Below are 16,843 nucleotides of genomic sequence, written 5' to 3'. Positions count from 1 at the left end.
TGGCTCCCGCCCGGGACCCCTGCTGTCCCTGGGACGGCCGGACGGCCGGTGGGCGCGATGAGCCAGGTGCTGGGGAAGACGCAGCCGCAGGACGAGGACGACGAGGAGGAAGAGGAGGAGGATGAACTGGTGGGGCTAGCGGACTACGGGGACGGGCCCGACTCCTCGGACGCCGATCCGGACAGTGGGAACGAGGAGGGAGGTGAGCGCTCGGCCCCTGGCCCCGCGAGTCCTCAGCTCGCGCCCCTTTCCTTTCTCTCGGTGTCTCCCCGGCCCCGGCCGGGCCAGGCGCGCGGGCCGCGGACTTGGAGGGGATCCAGGGGATCGGACTTAGGGGGTGGAGGGGGGGGGCTGTAGAGGAGCGACCTGGAGCAGCAAAATGGGGGATCCCGGTGCTGGAGGCGGAGGGGAGACCGTGATCGATGGGGAAGCGGGAAGGAGGAAGCGTCTGGCCAGGAGGATCGCGCGCTTTCTGGCCCCTTTCGGGGCTGGTGCCTCTCCCCTCCTCCCCCTAGAGCTCTCCGCAGGGTCCCGGGATTGGGAAAGGAGAGGATCGCCGGCGCTCCCTGGGACTTCTCCCTGAACGCTGCTGTTTAAGCGGAGGTCAGATGTCGTGGCTAAAAAAAGGCAGCCGGCGGCAGCGTGACTGGCAGGGTCGTCTGCAGCTGCGGGTGTCAGTCTTGTCCCGCGTTGCCACTGGAGGGGTCCTGGGGCTTCAATGTGGAAGCACCCTCGGGGCGGTTGCTGGGGGGGGGATGCTCACTACGGGAATCGCCGAGCGGTCGCGGGTTTCCCGGGATCCAGGCAAATACAGTTGTTAGGACACCTTATCTGCGCTCAGTGTCACCAGCTGGGCATGGCAGTGCTTGCCTGGGAGTGAGCGCGGGGCGAGGGCATTCTTTGCCCCTGAAGCAAACTATTTCCTGTTCAAGAAGCAGGTTGTAGCTATCCTTCAGCCTGTAGAGGCTTCCTGTATTTTATTTTTTAAGATCTAAGGACGTTGAGCGCTTTTTAGGATTCCCAGAAGAACAATCTAAAAATTTCCTCAAAAGCAAGCAAAAGATTCTGTGTTGTAAGGTCACTTGGAAAGGTCAGTAGAACAAGGCTGTTAAACATAACATTATTCTTGGTGAAGCTGTATGCATCTTAGAGAAGGAATTAACTTCTTTAATCTTTCATACTGAAGAAATTGGGCAAGGGATAAAAGTACCTTTGTGGCTTGATATTTTTAGAACTTTTATCGAGAATTCACTTATTTTAAATTCTCTGTACAAAGTCTTTCTCTGAGGACAGTTTTGATTATTCTACATACAGTAGACACTACCTTCAATGAATCAGAAAAAAGTAAACTTTAGCCTTGAGCCTGGCAGATGAGAAAACAGCTTTCCAAGTCACCTTTTTTGTTCTTTTTCCCTCCATACCATCTTCTCTCCTGGGAGGATTTGTGCTAATTCCCAGTTTGCTTAAACTGGTGTGTGCACCTGTGCACTTCTCTCTAATGCATTCCCACTAATTGGTCCCACAGTTGATCTCCAGGCCACATTTTTGTAGATAAAGAAAGGCTTTGCACCCTTTCTGTGGAGTCTCTGGGGCTACCTTTTGTAATTAAATTGTTCGGCTGCTTCATTATTATTCAAATTGCATTTGTTGGCTCCTCCCAGATTCTTTGGAGACCCTGGAGAGGCAGAATGGGGATATATTTGCAAGGTATTTGAAATGGTAGGTGCACCATGGGGTGCATGTGTGATATGCTTAAAAAACAGAAGAAAAGGGGAGGAAAAGTCAGCAATCTAATATTGTCCCTTGGAGATGGGGTGGGGGTTGGGGCAGAGACATTCCTGGAAAAGCACAGGACCTGTTTGTTTATTCTGCAGTTCTTTAAGGGGGAACTTTTAAAATTTTGATGTTGGGACTTGAAGTTAAAGTGAAATTAAAACCATGCCCGAAAGGTAAGATTCCCTGAACAATGGCTTTTCCAGATCCTGGACTTGGAGACTTTCCTTGCTGCTAACCTAAAGGCAAACTTGCCTGTAGCTGATGTTTTGATGACTTCGGTAATAAAACTTCCCATGTGAGTTCTTAGGATCATCCTGGAATCTTGCTAAAAAAGTATTGAATATATTAATGTAGTGAGAAGAGCAGTTCATTAACATTTGCCCTGGCAAATATTACTTAAACCTGGCCTCTTTCCACCTGGGCCTGATGTAGGTAGGTGGTCTGCATCTCAGACTTCCTTTGTTATCTTTGGCCCCTGTTCTTTCCAGGTTTCCTTAGCTCTGATTTGGAGATATAGATCTTAGAGCAGAATCTCTATCAGCACATTTGTTTTCTACAGTAGCAGATAGGCTCCTGTCAGCAATTCCAGCTAGGACTGGCCCTGATGATTGTCATGCCAACTGATATGGTCCCAGGGAGTTGGAGATGGGAGTAGAGAAGCCAGGAGTTTGGCTTCCCTCCCTGTGTCCTTCAGAAGTCTGTTTGATGTGTTGCATTATAATCCTGTTTTATTTTGGGTAAAATTCACACTTACCTGCTCTCAAACTTAAGAAATGGAATATAAAAAACAGGGACTTATTTATTCTGAGTAAAGATGGATATGATGCACTTTGAACTCAAGCAAAGCATTTTTGTAGTGAACTCTTCTCCCTTCTCCATCCTAAGAGACTTGGTTTAGTGCCTGTTCTTAGTGGAGACCTTGGACTTTTCCCATGAGGTTCAGAAACTTACCCCGGCAAATGGGATCCTAGGAGGGTGATGCATGACCCACAAGCATCACTAGTTAGTTGCAAGGCAATTTGTCAGGAACTGTGCAAGACATGTGGACTGAGGTGGATAATGCAATTTTCATTTCCCTCAATCTGTGAGGCTTATAAAGGAATCTGATTTCATGTTTAAAGCAGCACCTTGTGAGTTTTACCACATTGTGCATTGAAAATGTAGTGCAGCTAAGGTGAGACTTAAATTGCACTTCTCTGGCTTCCACCCCATATTTTATTCATGAATAGCAGGAGTGTTCTCAGGCACTTTATTTCTGTTGGGGACAGATTTAGGCACTTTTAGTCTTTTTTTTTCATTGTAATTAATCACAGATAAGGTGAGTCTTACCTTTAACCTCTACAGTCCAGATAAATCTTCAGAAAGGGGGCAATGATGAACCCATTAAAAACAATTGCTTAGGGGCTGGACAAGTAGCTCAGTCCAGCCCCTAAGCAACCCTTCTTCCACAACAACCCCACAATTTGCGTCATAATTAATTATTATTTTAGACCCATGGACTTTAAATCTTTAGCAAATTATTGTGCTTTAAAAATTATAATAACAAGGAAAGGAATTAAAAGATCATATTAAATGTGTGCCAGGTTCTGGGTTCCATTCCCAGTACCAAATACAATAAAATATTTAATCAGAAAGTGAAATTGGTTTTCCCCTCAAAGACCTTCCCAATTTTTAGGGGAAACTTGGTTAAGACAGCTGCCCACCACAGTCTACCTAAGTTTGGCCTATTTTTCACAGCAACCTGCACACCCGCTTAGAATCTGAGAAAGCAACAGTTTGGTTGTTACTGGAAGCATGAAGATCCAGGTTAGCAGGTGATTCTTCCTGAAAGTGTGTACATAATGTGAATTCATCATTTTCCAACTATTAATCACTTTTTTCCCTTAAGTTTTTTTTTTTGTTGTTGTTGTTCTGGGGATTATTGAACCCAGGGCCTCCTGAATGCTAGGCAAGTATTCTACCACTGAGCTAAATTCCCAACTCTTTTTATCTAATTTTAAAAATTATATGATTTTTCTTCCCATCATTCCTTGAAATTTGAGATAATCATTCTTCTGATACTAAAACCATGACTCAAGAGATGTCAAGGAAACTTTTCTGAGATCACATCATAAGCTACAAGTACTTGAGTTTTATAAGAGGGTCAAGAGCTGGAGATATAGCTTACTGGTGGAGCAAGGGCCTAGGATTGATCCCCAGGACTGCAACCCCGCAAAAAAAAAATGCTTAGAGAAGAGGGTCAACTATGTGAAAATGTAAGCCCCTTTCCTTGAAATTCCGTTTTGTTCCAAAAGAGCTGGGTTCACCAGGTAAGGGGTGCACGCCTGTAATCCCAGTGATGCAGGAGGATGACAAGTTTGAGGCTAGTCTCAGCAACTTAGTGAAATCCTGTTTCAGAATAAAAAATGAAAAGGACTGGGAATGTAGCTCAACGGTAAAATGCTCCTGGGTTTGTAATGCCAGATTCGTGGGACCCCAGTAGACCTCCAGGAGCTGAATCCGATGCAATCACACAGGAGTCTTTATTGCAGGCTCGAGCCTGGACTCATAACCATTCCCAACGCAGCGGTCCCAGGGAGTGAGTCCTGGTCCTTTGTTCAGTGAGATTTTATAGGTTTTGGGGGATACTCTATGCGTCGCATCATAATATCACACAGCAAATCATTTTATAACTGCGGGAAAATCAAACAACAACTCTTAACATTGATTAGCACATTCACTGGTGGGAACAAGTTGGGTAAGGGTGATTGGTTAGTTCAAGTGGTGGATATATTTGAACTGATTGGTTTAGGCCGAGAGAGGTTGCAAGAGTGTATAACGCTAGACTGCAGGGTGGCCTAACCATGTTATCAATTACCAAAGCTACTGGGAGGGTCACCAGGCTTTTCAGATATTTTCCCTGTCTCACGCTGATTGGTGGTTGCTAGGGGGTTGCTATGGGTCCTCACCTAGTGTAACTGAGTTAGGGACACCTGGTGCCGCAGATCCCTCCTGTTAAACAACTCAGCAGGGTGGGTATGTGCCTAGGAGCGTTCTGTGGGTTTTTCCAAGGACAAGGATCATGCCCCCCTTCCACTGGACAGGCCTTGAGGTAGAAGCTGTTTTCAAAAATGGAGTCACATCAGTTTCTCAGGTTCAATCCTTTGTGCCCTAAACAACTTACTTTGGTAACATCTGTGAAAATTGGAGCAACATAGAGATTAATTTGAACCTTGTGTACAGGTGGCCTGCAAATTCCATGTATTCCATAATTTTTAAAAATAATTTTAGTTGTAAACTTGCACAATACCTTTATTTTGTTTATTTAGTTTTTTTGTGTGGTATTGGAGGTCGAACCCAGTGCCTCATGCATAATAGGCAAGCACTCTATCACTGAGCCACAACCCCAGCCCAGGTATTCCATATTTTAAAAAGAAAATTTAAATGATGCTACCAAAGTCACACCTTAGTTAAGTGCTTCCTCTAATACCTATATAGAGAAAGCATCATCTTAAATTAGATATTTTGTAAACATAGTGATCATCACCAGTGATTTAGAGTATCAGAGAAACTCGACTCTACTCTTCTTAGAAATCTCTCCCAATTTAATATTAAAACAGACATAATATAGACTAATGGAAATACCAGGCAGAAAAATCAAGTCCTGGAGTTCTGGATAAGAAATGGCTTCAAGTCTGAAAGAGCATCTTGTCTGTCAAAGATAATTATGTGTCCACCTGAGTTCACCTTCTGCTTTATTCCATTTTCCCCGACTCCTATAGAAAATCCAGACAATTTTGCTCCCTACCATAACTACCTCTTTCCTGCTCATTGAACACTTTCCCCTGTTTGCAGGAAGGAGCATTGGTAAGGCAGAACACATCAGAAATATCATCAAATGCACATGTTAAGGAAATACCTATGTATGGTATCGAGTGTTTGGGTTGCCTACCAGTGTGATTTTGAGAGGATTTTGTAGAGAAAGATTTGATCTTCACCTTCATGCCTTTGAAAAATATGTGTTGTTTTTATTTAATGTGCCTTATTAAGTAGTTTATCAAATGGACAGGGGATCTTCAGGATTTCTGTATATCTTCTTCTTTGTAGTGCTATTATTATCTATAGAATTCATTCCCTTTTGGATTGGGATTTCTTCAAGAACTCCTAGGTCTTGAATATGTACGTAGTTCCATTGATCAGCCTACCTCCAGAAATGTAAAGGAGCCACAGATAATGTAAATAGAAAGTAACTAGAAGCCTCTTCCTTTTAAGTATGCAGATCCCTAAGCCTTTGTTGACCCTATTAGAATTGCTATTAGAATACTAATAGCAAAGGCATTCTAACTTCCCCTTAAAGTTGAGGGAGCCTCTCAAGCTTCTGGCTGTAGTCACATTCCACAAAGGACCCTCTTGTTGCCTGGGCTTGGGCTGGGAAGAAAAAGGGGGGAAAATGTGGGTGTGTGTACACTGACAGAGCCTGGCAGAGGAGGAAATTAAGACTCAGGGGCACATGTGTGGTGTCACGTGCAGCTAGTAAGTGGCAGAACGGGGACTTGGACCCGATCTGACGTTAACCCAGGACTTTTTAGCCATTCTGTTTGCCATCACTTTGCTACCACCTTTTATCCTAATTCTTTCATTAAACCTTTGTCTTATTTTCCTGTCTGGAGTCTATTCAAAGTTGTCACCTCTCAGAGAACTTTTCTTAATTAATAAGCTGTCAGTTGTAATGTGCCAGAAATTATGAAGTTTATTTCACACAATGCCTCATTCTCCCCAGAGCGACCCCTTAGACTCAGGAAGGCAGGGTCTCTTCCCTGCTAAGTCTGTACGGAGAAGCACATTGGCCTTCAATTCCTGTTTTTTCTGATTTCTGGTTACTTCTTTATTGTGAGCATTCCCAGCCCACAGATCAGCTGGGCACAGTCCCCAGGTGGCCCTGTTGTTCAAGGTGCTAGTTCATCTTTCCTTTTCTTCTCTACTTACAAGTCCTGTTTTTTTTTTTTTTTTTAATTGCCTTTTTTGACAGATTCTTCTGGCTACTGGATAATTCCAGATTAAGTAATTAGCCAGCAGATGTTAAAGACTGGTAATGGCCCAGTGAGGTGACCACTCCTCTCATTGCTTTTCTTCGGGTGATTTGAGTGTGGTGTCACATGCAGCTAGTAAGTGGCAGAACGGGGGTCCCTAGGGTCTTCAGCAGTCTTGTTCCACACCTGAGGTAGTGGGGAAATTTAGGTACTGTCAGGACCGCATGGAAGATAGATGGTCCATACTTCTGACCTTAGCAGATACTAAAGCATACCTAGGCATAAAGCTGACCCATCTGACCAGTTTCAAGTGTTGATGTGAGCCAAAGTCAGACGTGAGTTTATTTTTAAAGCTTTGGTTAATTTAACTTTAAATTCTGTTCAGGCACTTTTATTTAATTGACCCAACCAATAAATGTCTGCTAAGTGTTTATTGTAGGAAGCTCTGAATTCTCAATTTGTTTTGTTTTTACAATAATTTTAATTGTACTTAGCTACAAACTATTTATAAAATACAAGCAGTGGTAATCTATACTTTGTGGTACACAGTCCATTGGATCCAAATTCATTTTTATCTCTCTATCTACTTATTTATTTTGTGGTACTAGAGATTGAACCCAAGGGTGCTCTACCACTCAGCTATATCCCTGGCCCTTTTTATTTTTAATTTTGATACAGAGGATCACTAAGTTGTCCAAGCTGGCCTTGAATTTGTGATCCTCCTGTCTTAGCCTCCTGAGTTACTAGGATTACATGCATATACTATCATGCCTGGCTGTATCCACATTTTAGACTAAAGGAAAAAATGTTCCTTCGTTTTAAATTTTATTATTTTTTCTCTTGCCACATTTTTATTGGTGCATTATAGTTGTTCATAATGATGAGATTTGTTGTTACATATTTGTACATGCTCACAATATAACAATATAATTTGGCCAATATTGCTCCCCAGAACCTCCCCACCTGGTCTCTTTCCTCTATTGATCTTCCTTGGATTTTCATGAGATCCACCCTCACACCTCTTTTCATTTTCCTCTCTAGCTTCCACATAACGGGGAGAAAACACAGGATCCCTGACCTTCTGAGTTTGGCTTATTTCACTTAACAGAATGGTCTCTAGTTCCATCCATTTTTCTGCAAATGACATAATTTCATTTTTCTTTATGGCTGAGTAAAATTCCATTGTGCATTTACACCACATTTCCTTTATCCATTCATCCATTGATGGACACCTAGGCCAGTTCCATAGTTTGGCTCTTGTGAATTGTGCTGCTGTAAACTTGGTTACACAAGTTTCTCTATAGTCCTATGACTTTAATTCTTTAGGATAAATACTGACGAGTGCTATAACTGGGTCACATGAGGTTCCAGGTCTAGTCTTTTGATGAACCTCCATGGTGGTTGTACTAATTTAAAGTGTAAAAGTGTACCAAAAAGCCCTCTTTAAAAATATATTTTTAGGGTTGGGAGTAGCTCAGGGGTAGAACACTTATCTAATATGCATGAGGCCCTGGGTTTGCTAAAAAATAAAGAATTATAATATTAAAAATTTACAGAAAGGAGAGCCAGGCATGCCTGTAATCCCAGCAACTCAGGAAACTGAGGCAGAAGGTTGCAAGTTCAGTGCCAGCCTAAGCAACTTAGTGAGACCCTCAGCAACTCAGCAAGACTCTTGTCTCAAAAATAAAAATATAAATGGGGGTGGTGGTGGTACTGGGGACATGACTCAGTGGTATAGCACCCTTGGGTTTAATCTTCAGTGCCAAAAAAAAAAAAAATAGAGAAAGACAGAAATCACCACCAATACTTTCTCTCTCTTCCAATGGCAACCTTTTTCATTTTTCACATATTGAGGGGTTTGGTGTATAACAGAGTACTCGACATTGGGTACTTTATAAAGAAAAGAGATTTATTTAGGTCACAATTTTGGAAGCTGATCCAAGGTGAGACAACTCCATCTGTTTGTTCTCTGATAAGAGTCCCTTTGGTGGGAAGCAGCATGGCAGGGAAGCAGAAAAAGAAAACCAGCCAAGGATGTGGGGTGGCCTCACTTTATAACACATTTCTCTCTTGAGAACTAACTTGTTCCTTGAGACCAGCTTTAATCCCTTCTGAGAGTGGTACCTCCAGTGACCCAAGCACCTTCCATGAGGTCTGCCTCATAAAGATTCCACCTTCTCAACACTACCACACTGGGAACCAAGCCACCAGCATGTGAACCCTTGTCCAAGCCACAGTAAACGGATATGGCAGAGATGGCAAAGGGCTACAGTGACATTTCCAAAATATGGAGAAAATAAAGACCAGTGAAAACCAGTAAGCTTACTGTTATCCATGGCCCAAAATATACCTATATATCCCCAGGTGAGGACCTGCTTTGTTGCCTTTGTTGTATAAACAGTTTTCCACAAACAAAGGTTTTCAGTGCCTACATGTCTCATGAGTATTGTCTGATTAGTTCATGTATCTTCTTATTTACTTTTCGGCTATTTAAAAAAAAAATGTTTATTGGGATAAGAACATCTAACCTGAAGTGTACCCTCCCAGCACGTTTAAGTGTAGGACACATTCCTGCTGAGCATATGAACATTATGCTGACTATAGGACAGTGTTTATAGCAGATCTCTAGATCTATCAGTCTCTCATCATTGATTGAAACTTGGTTGATTAGTATGGGAGGGTAAATGCAATCGACCTGAGGACTGAATATGCTTTGTAGGTGGTCACTACCTCATCACTGTTGGGAGATGGTTTGAGCTGTTCTGCAGTGACCAAGGCTGAAACCCCCTCAACCCTTAGCCAACAAGATCAGGGGGAGAAAGGGCCACCAGACACAGACTGCCTCAGCACTCTCCACTCCCTCTTCCAGCCTGTGTGCATCCTCACATTCTTATCTCCCTTCTGAGGCCCCATCTCATGGGAGCAACAGAACAGCTGGCACCTCAGATTCAGCAAGTTCAAACGCAGGCCCAGCCTCTTCCCCATTACCATTTTGGTGAGAGGGGCCATGAGGTCAGGTACTCAGGTCTTCTTTCTCTTTTGTCCCCCACATCCAGTGGGCCATGGGCCGGAGCTTCTCACAGATCCATTCCTTCTATCCCTTTTCACAGCCTGTACCTTGGTTCCATCTCTTCTTATTTGTGCTCTAGAACAACCATCTAACTCCTCCACCCTAACCCCTCCAGGGAGTCAATTTCTAGAAGGAACTTCCTGAAGTGTAAATCTGATCACGTTAGTCTCCCCTGAAATTCTTAGTGATTTCCTCATGTTTTGGGGATTAAACTCCAAACTTCTGAGCATGGCATTTGTGAGGTAGCTCTGTCAACTGATTTAATTGTTGAACTCATGCCTTATGCTACATTGAATTTGCCTGTGCAGGAGACAGTACAGAAGCTAACAAGACACATGTACACAGTAAAAAGATAATTAATTGTTTTGTAGTGATAAGGACTGTGAGACACAGGGCTATGAGCACAAGTGATAGGATGTGATTTAGATCAGAGGAGGTGAGATGGAGCTGCTGGGCTGAGTGCAGAGAAGGAGCCTGGGAAAGGCTCCCAGGTAGAGGGAGAAGCAAGTTGAGACCATAAGGTGAGGAAGTTTCTAAAAGTTCTGAGTGGATGAGGGAAAGAAAATGGAGCAGAAGAAAGTGGGTGAGAGACAGCCCCTGTAGCACCTCTGGATCCAGAGAGGAAGGTAGCAGCTGGATTTTACTCTAAATGCTCCTGGGACCCTGGGACCACATGTCATCTCTTCTTGCCTTCAAACTGCATTCCTTCACCTCTAGTTCCTTAACGTGCCAGATCTCTCCCTGGAGCAGCCTTTCCCTGTCAGTTCTTTTCTGCCTCCTGTATAAGATTCAGACATGCTCAGTGCTCCTAACACCTAGCTAGCTGTGCATTGTAGCTGTTTCTCTTCTCTCTGTTCCTCTCTAATTGCTAAGAGACGGGTCTTTTTTCTTTGTGTCTGCAGCCCTTGCCATACACTTGGCTGGCTTTCAGGGAACCTTCATGAAGTGAGAACAAACTACCCTCTTACAAATTTCATTCACTTCAACAACTGCCTCCACCTCCCTTTGGCTCTGTCAGAACCTCTGGGGCTGCCTCTCTCATTTCAAGTCCTTCTGTAGCTTGTTTCTGATTTCATATTTTTTAAAGACCCACCGTTTGATTGCCCCTTTCTGATCAGCTGCCATTCTGTGTTCTCCTTCAGACTTTCGCCTTTCTGGGCTGTTCTTTTTAAACCCAGCACAGTAGTGGTCTCAGGTAGGAGGTGTTGGTGGACCAGCAAGGGGGCTTCCCTTTCCCATCAGCATTCCCTGCCTCTGCCACTCCCGTTGTGGAGTGGGGTCCTTTGGGGAACCCACAGTGTACTCCGAGTTCACCTGGATGGGGACTTAAATTCTGGACCCTCAAGTTAGAAGTCTTGGTGTTGCTCTGATCAAGCTACCCAGGCTCTGTGGGGTTTCTTAAGTGAAGATACTTGAGGAGAGGGTGGGAGAGGATTAGAGGGGACATCTTTGACAGCAGTCTTTCTGTGATGTAGAAGAAACTTTTCTTGATCTATAGTGGTAGTATACAAATTTTTGTTATTGCTTTGTTTTGAAGTTTTGGAGTTTGAACCCACAGCCTCGTGCAAATAAACCCAAAAGTCTCGTATTTACTCTTAACTATGCATGTACTCTGATATTTTCTAGTATCTTCTTTTGCTTCTTTGTTGTTGTTAAGTTCTATTGCTGTTTAATGCCCACTGATTGATTTTTTTGTGTTGACAAATATCTTCTGACTTTAAGGCTTGGAAATCATAGACATGATGGAAATCATGGATATAGAATTTTTGAAGCTAGAAGTTTCCAGAGCTGTCACTAAGCCATTTTGTACAATGCTTCGAAGGTCTGGTATAAATTTTAATTTATAACATATGCAAATTAGACTATATTTAGTATTTAATGTGACAAAGAGAGCTGATTGGTGGCAAAGGCTCTGAGTGAGCATATTGCCTTATACTGGGCATGTGACCTTGGGCAGCTTTCTTTCCAGTTTCCTCAGGTGTAAAACAGACAGAGTCTGGCTATGTTGCCTAGGTTGTCCTTGAACTCAAGTGATATTCCTGCCTGTGCCAGCTGAAACTGCAGATGTGTGCACCACTGAAACTAGCTGGAAATTTTTAATAAAATCCAGCTCACCCATTTTGAAGTGGAGAAGATGTCATATGTAAGGAAAAAAATTTGTTTTCTGTATTGGGGATTAAATCCAATGGTGCTCAACCATTGAGCTACATCCCCAGTCCTTTTTTATTTTATTTTTAATTTTGAGACAGAGTCTTAACTAAATTGTTCTGGTTGACTTTGAATTTGTGATCCTCCCAAGTCACTGGGTTTACCAGCATGCACTACTGTGCTTGACAAAGAGTTTTTTGCTCAACCTAAGGTCATAATATTTTCTTTCAGAAATTCTATGATTTTAGACTTTACATTTAGGCCTATGATCAATTTTTCCCCTATGATCTATTTTGAGTTAATTTTTATATATAGTATAAGGTGTACATTGAAATTCTCCTCCTTCTCCTTCTTTTTTGCATATGGATGTCCTGTTATAGCACTGTTTGGTGACAGTCATTATCTCTTCCCCAGGAGCTGCCTTTGCATCTTTGTCAAAACCCCATTGTTGCTGGGGGTGTGGTGGCACATGTCTGTAATCCCAGAGATTTGGGAGGCTCAGGCAGGAGAATCACAAATTCAAGACCAGCCTCAGCAATTTAGTGAGACCTAAAAAAAATTTAGAGAGGCCTTAAGCAACTTAGTGAAACCCTGTCTCAAAATAAGAAATAAAAAAGGGTTGAGGATGTGGCTCAATGGTTAAGCACCCCTGGATACAGTCCCCAATACCAAAAAAACCCAAACCAAAAACAATGACAACAGAAAACTCGGTTGTCCATGTAAGTGAGGGTTCATTTCTGGCTCCCCCTCTGTTCTAGTAATCTTTTGTATCTGTATGACAGCATTACATGATCTAGACCAGATTTTTACCTTTCTCCAAGGTATGTTTTACATACCATTTTATCTACCAGTGTTTCCCAAGCATCTATTTTGGTCACATTCACCAGTATTTTTAATTATATTCATAAAACAGAAACCTTAAGACAACCATTTAAAGAGAAAACGTAGTGTTGAAATCACAATTTAAGGAGTGCTTAATAGTTTGAAAATTTTGTGTTTGGTATATAAAGTCAAAAGGAAATATCAGAGGTTTACAGCACTCTTGTGCATCTTTGGAATTTAGTTTGTCTGAACTTTGTAAATTAAAACCTAAAATAGAGTGTTGTCTCTTCTCTCTGTGTCCCTTATGACTCTATACATTAAAAGATTATACATTATGTGCATATATTTTCTATTTAAAGTTACCTCATTCCTTACCCTCCCCCCCTTTTTTTTGGTAGTGAGGATTGAACCCAGGGACCTCAACCACTGAGCATATCCCTAGTCCTTTTTATTTTTTTATTTTGATACAGGGTCTTGCCAAGTTGCTGAGGCTAGCCTCAAACTAGCAATCCTCCTGCCTCAGAGTCACTGGAATTACAGGTGTGGATCATCATGCCCAGCTCAAATTTCCTTTCTTTACCTTCCCTAAATCCCTCCCTCTTTACCTATTTTTTACTATGTGCTATAGAACCTCTGGATCATTTCCTAATACAATTTTCCCCCAAATTTATCTTTTCTACTGCTTTCAGATAGTTATCCTTATATTTAAAGCAAAATTAATACTTAACTATGCTTTTGTTGTTGTTGTTTTGTGTGTGTGGTGCTAGGAGTTGAATTCAGGGCTTCATGCAAGCTGAGTATGCACTCCACCCCAAACTAGTTTTTAAATAAGAACCATAGTGTTCTTTTACTTAATTCTTCCTTAACCAACCTGTTGTTTCTACATTGTCTATAATTTTAGGTTCTAGTTTTTAGTAAAAAAAAAAAAAAAATTAAATCAATACATACTTAATAGTTTTCACTATTTGTTTTCCATTGTTTATTGCATTGTTGGACATGTTGGGTATATTTTTCTTGCAGGAACACATCCTTTAGTAATTCAAGGAAATTAAGTGGGTTGACAATAAGATTGTTACAAATCTTTCTGATTCCTTTATAGGTAATTACTTTCCTCTTCTGGTACTTGCAAGGATTTTATTATTTTGATGTTTTAAAGTTATGATTTTTTTTTAGGTGTGGGCTTATGGTTTTGTTTAAATTTCTCCTTTTGTTTAAATTTTGTGGGCCTGTTTATTTTGAGTTTCTCTTTCCTTAACCTGGGAAAGGCTTATCTATTACTTAAATATTGCTTATCCTTCATGTTCTGCATTCTTTCTTTTTTGTGAACTTTGGCAGGATACTGGGACTTCAGAATCTTATTTCTGATGTCACTGACAGTTATGTGGTACTTTCCAGTGCTCTATCCCTTTAGACTGCATTCTAAAAAAAGATATGTAGAATGAGAAGCAGGTGAGGAGGGAAATTTGCCAATTCACTCTTTCCCTCCTCACCTGCTTCTCATTCTATATATCTTTTTTCTCCACAATTATTTTTTTTTGAAACTTTTATCTTTTTATTTGTTTCTTATTTTTTCCACATTTCTTATTGGTGCATTATAGTTGTACATAATGATGAAATTTGTTACATATTCATACATGCACACAATATAACAACATAATTGGCCAATATCATCCCTCCCTCCCCACATCCCACCTCTTGTTTCTTTCCTCTACTGATCTCCCTTGGATTTTCGTGAGACCTCTGCCTACCTTCCTTTTCCTTTTTCTTTCCTAGCTTCCAGGAAGGAGAGAAAACATATGACCCCTGACCTTCTGAGTTTGGTTTATTTCACTTAACATAATGGTCTCTAGTTCCATCCACTTTCCTTCAAATGACATAATTCCATTTTCTTTATAGTTGAATAAAATTTCATTGTGTATTTATACCACATTTTCTTTATCCATTGATTTATTGATGGACATCTAGGCCAGTTCCATAGTTTGGCTATTGTGAATTGTGTCACTATAAACATGAGTATTTAGGTATCACTATGGTACAATGAATTTAATTCTTTGGGATAAATACCAAAGACTGGTATAACTGGGTCGTATGAAGTTTTCACGCTTTTGAGGAACCTCCATACTGATTTCTATAGTGGTTGTACTAACTTTGCAGTCCCATCAAGAGTGTAAAGGTGTTCCTTTTTTTCACATCCCCTCTGGCATTTATTCTTGATGACTGTCATTCTGACAGGTATAAGATGAAATCTCAATGTAGTTTTTTTTTTAATTAATTTTTTTTAAAAATGTGGAGCTGAGGATCAAACCCAGTGCCTCATGCATGCTAGGCAAGAATGCTACCACTGAGCCATAACCCCAGCCCTCTCAGTGTAGTTTTGATTTGCATTTTCCTAATTGCTGATAATGTTGAACATTTTTTCATATGCTTATTATCCATTTGTATTTCTTCTTTGGAAAAGTGTCTGTTTAATTCACTTGCCCGTGTCTTAATTGGTTATCTGATTTTTCAGTGTCAAGTTTTCTGAGTTCTTTTTTTTTTAATATTTATATTTTAATTGTAGATGGAGACTATACACACTATCTTTATTTTATTTATTGATTTTTATGTGGTGCTGAGGATCAAACTCAGGGCCTCGCACATACGAGGCGAGCGCTCTACCGCTGAGCCATAACACCAGCCCCAAGTTTTCTGAGTTCTTTATATAGTCTAGATATTAATCCTCTGTCAGAAGTATAGCTAGCAAAGATTTTCTCCCATTCTGTAGTTCTGTCTTCACATTCCTGATTTTGTTTCCTTTGCTGTGTAGAAGCTTTTAAATTTGATGTCACCTCATTTATTAACTCTTGGCATTATTTCCTGAACTTTAAGGGTCCTATTGAGAAAGGTGTTGCTTGTGCCTATCTACTGAAGTGTTGACCCTATATTTTCTTCTAGAAGTTACATAGTTTCTAATATAATTCCGAGGTCTTTGATCCATTTTGTGTTGATTTTTGTGCAAGGTGAGAGATAAGGGTCTAGTTTCATTCCTCTACATATTGATAACCAGTTTCCCCAGCACCATTTATTAGAAAGGCTGTCTTTTCTCCATTGTATGTTTTTGGCACCTTTGTCAAGGATCAGTAGATGTGTGGGTTTATTTCTGTGTCTTTTATTCTGTATTATTTGTGTGTCTGTTTTTATGCCAGTACCATGCATTTTTTGTTACTATAGGTTCTGTAATATAATTTGAAGTCAGACATTGTGATTCCTCCAGCATTGATTTTTTTTTTTCTTAGAATTGCTTTGGCTATTCTGGGTCTTATATTCATTCTTCCAAATGAATTTTAGGACTTTTTTTCCAGTTCTGTGAAGAATGTTACTAGTATTTTGATGGGGATTGCACTGAATTTGTATATTGCTTTTGGTAGTATGGTTATTTTAACAATATTAATTCTATCCATGAACATGCAAGGTGTGGTAAGCCATTCTTATAGACCGTGGCCGCCATTAGAAGATGGCGCCGGCTTCCACTGTGGCCTGTGACAAACAACTCCTAATATGGAGAATTGGCACGCAATCCCTTCCCATCCTATGAGAAAGGTCCACGTGGCAGCTTAAGATTGGTATGCGGGAGGCTTTATTAGGCTGTGCTTGGGCGCTCGGCGGGGGGTCACTAGAAGATGATACATGAATCAAGGCCTGAATAAACTGCTGAAAGAAGAATCCTGTGTCGTGTTTTCCCTTGCTGGCGAGGGGTCACGACAATTGGTGGCCCGTACGGGGAACATATTCCTCGAACCCAGGATCCAGAACTTTCAGCAGTCAGGGTGGTGCACCGGTAAGTTCCCAGGTAAAGTTGGAATCCGCAAGTAAGTAGCGGGACGCTCCTCCGTAGAAAAGGAGAGAGCGGGGATTTCATAGAACGGAATGCTCCTCCGTAGAAAAGGAGAGAGCGGGGATTTTTGTACTTTCACTTTCATTATATCTTTGGAGACATTATGGGCGCTACCTCTTCAAGCCCAATTTTGTTGGCCCTAGA

At 41.4% G+C, this 16,843-nt stretch overlaps 1 protein-coding gene across 2 annotated transcripts in view; it reads left to right on the top strand.

The window, feature by feature from the left end:
• The window catches only part of Rragd (Ras related GTP binding D), a 43,957-nt gene that overhangs the window by 298 nt on the left and 26,816 nt on the right, over nucleotides 1-16,843 (top strand). The window contains exon 1 of one of the 2 annotated variants that reach the window (XM_015499338.2): nucleotides 7-202. The exons of the other annotated variant lie outside the window; for it this stretch is intronic. Coding sequence (XP_015354824.1) covers nucleotides 58-202 — 145 coding nt within the window. The 5' untranslated portion in view covers nucleotides 7-57. Of the gene's footprint in view, nucleotides 1-6; nucleotides 203-16,843 lie in introns of those variants that run through there. 2 annotated transcript variants of the gene reach the window in all.

Source organism: Marmota marmota, unplaced genomic scaffold (genome assembly GCF_001458135.2).
Source record: "Marmota marmota marmota unplaced genomic scaffold, marMar, whole genome shotgun sequence".
Taxonomy (NCBI): Eukaryota; Metazoa; Chordata; class Mammalia; order Rodentia; family Sciuridae; genus Marmota; species Marmota marmota.
This window is presented reverse-complemented; position numbering and strand designations above follow the sequence as displayed.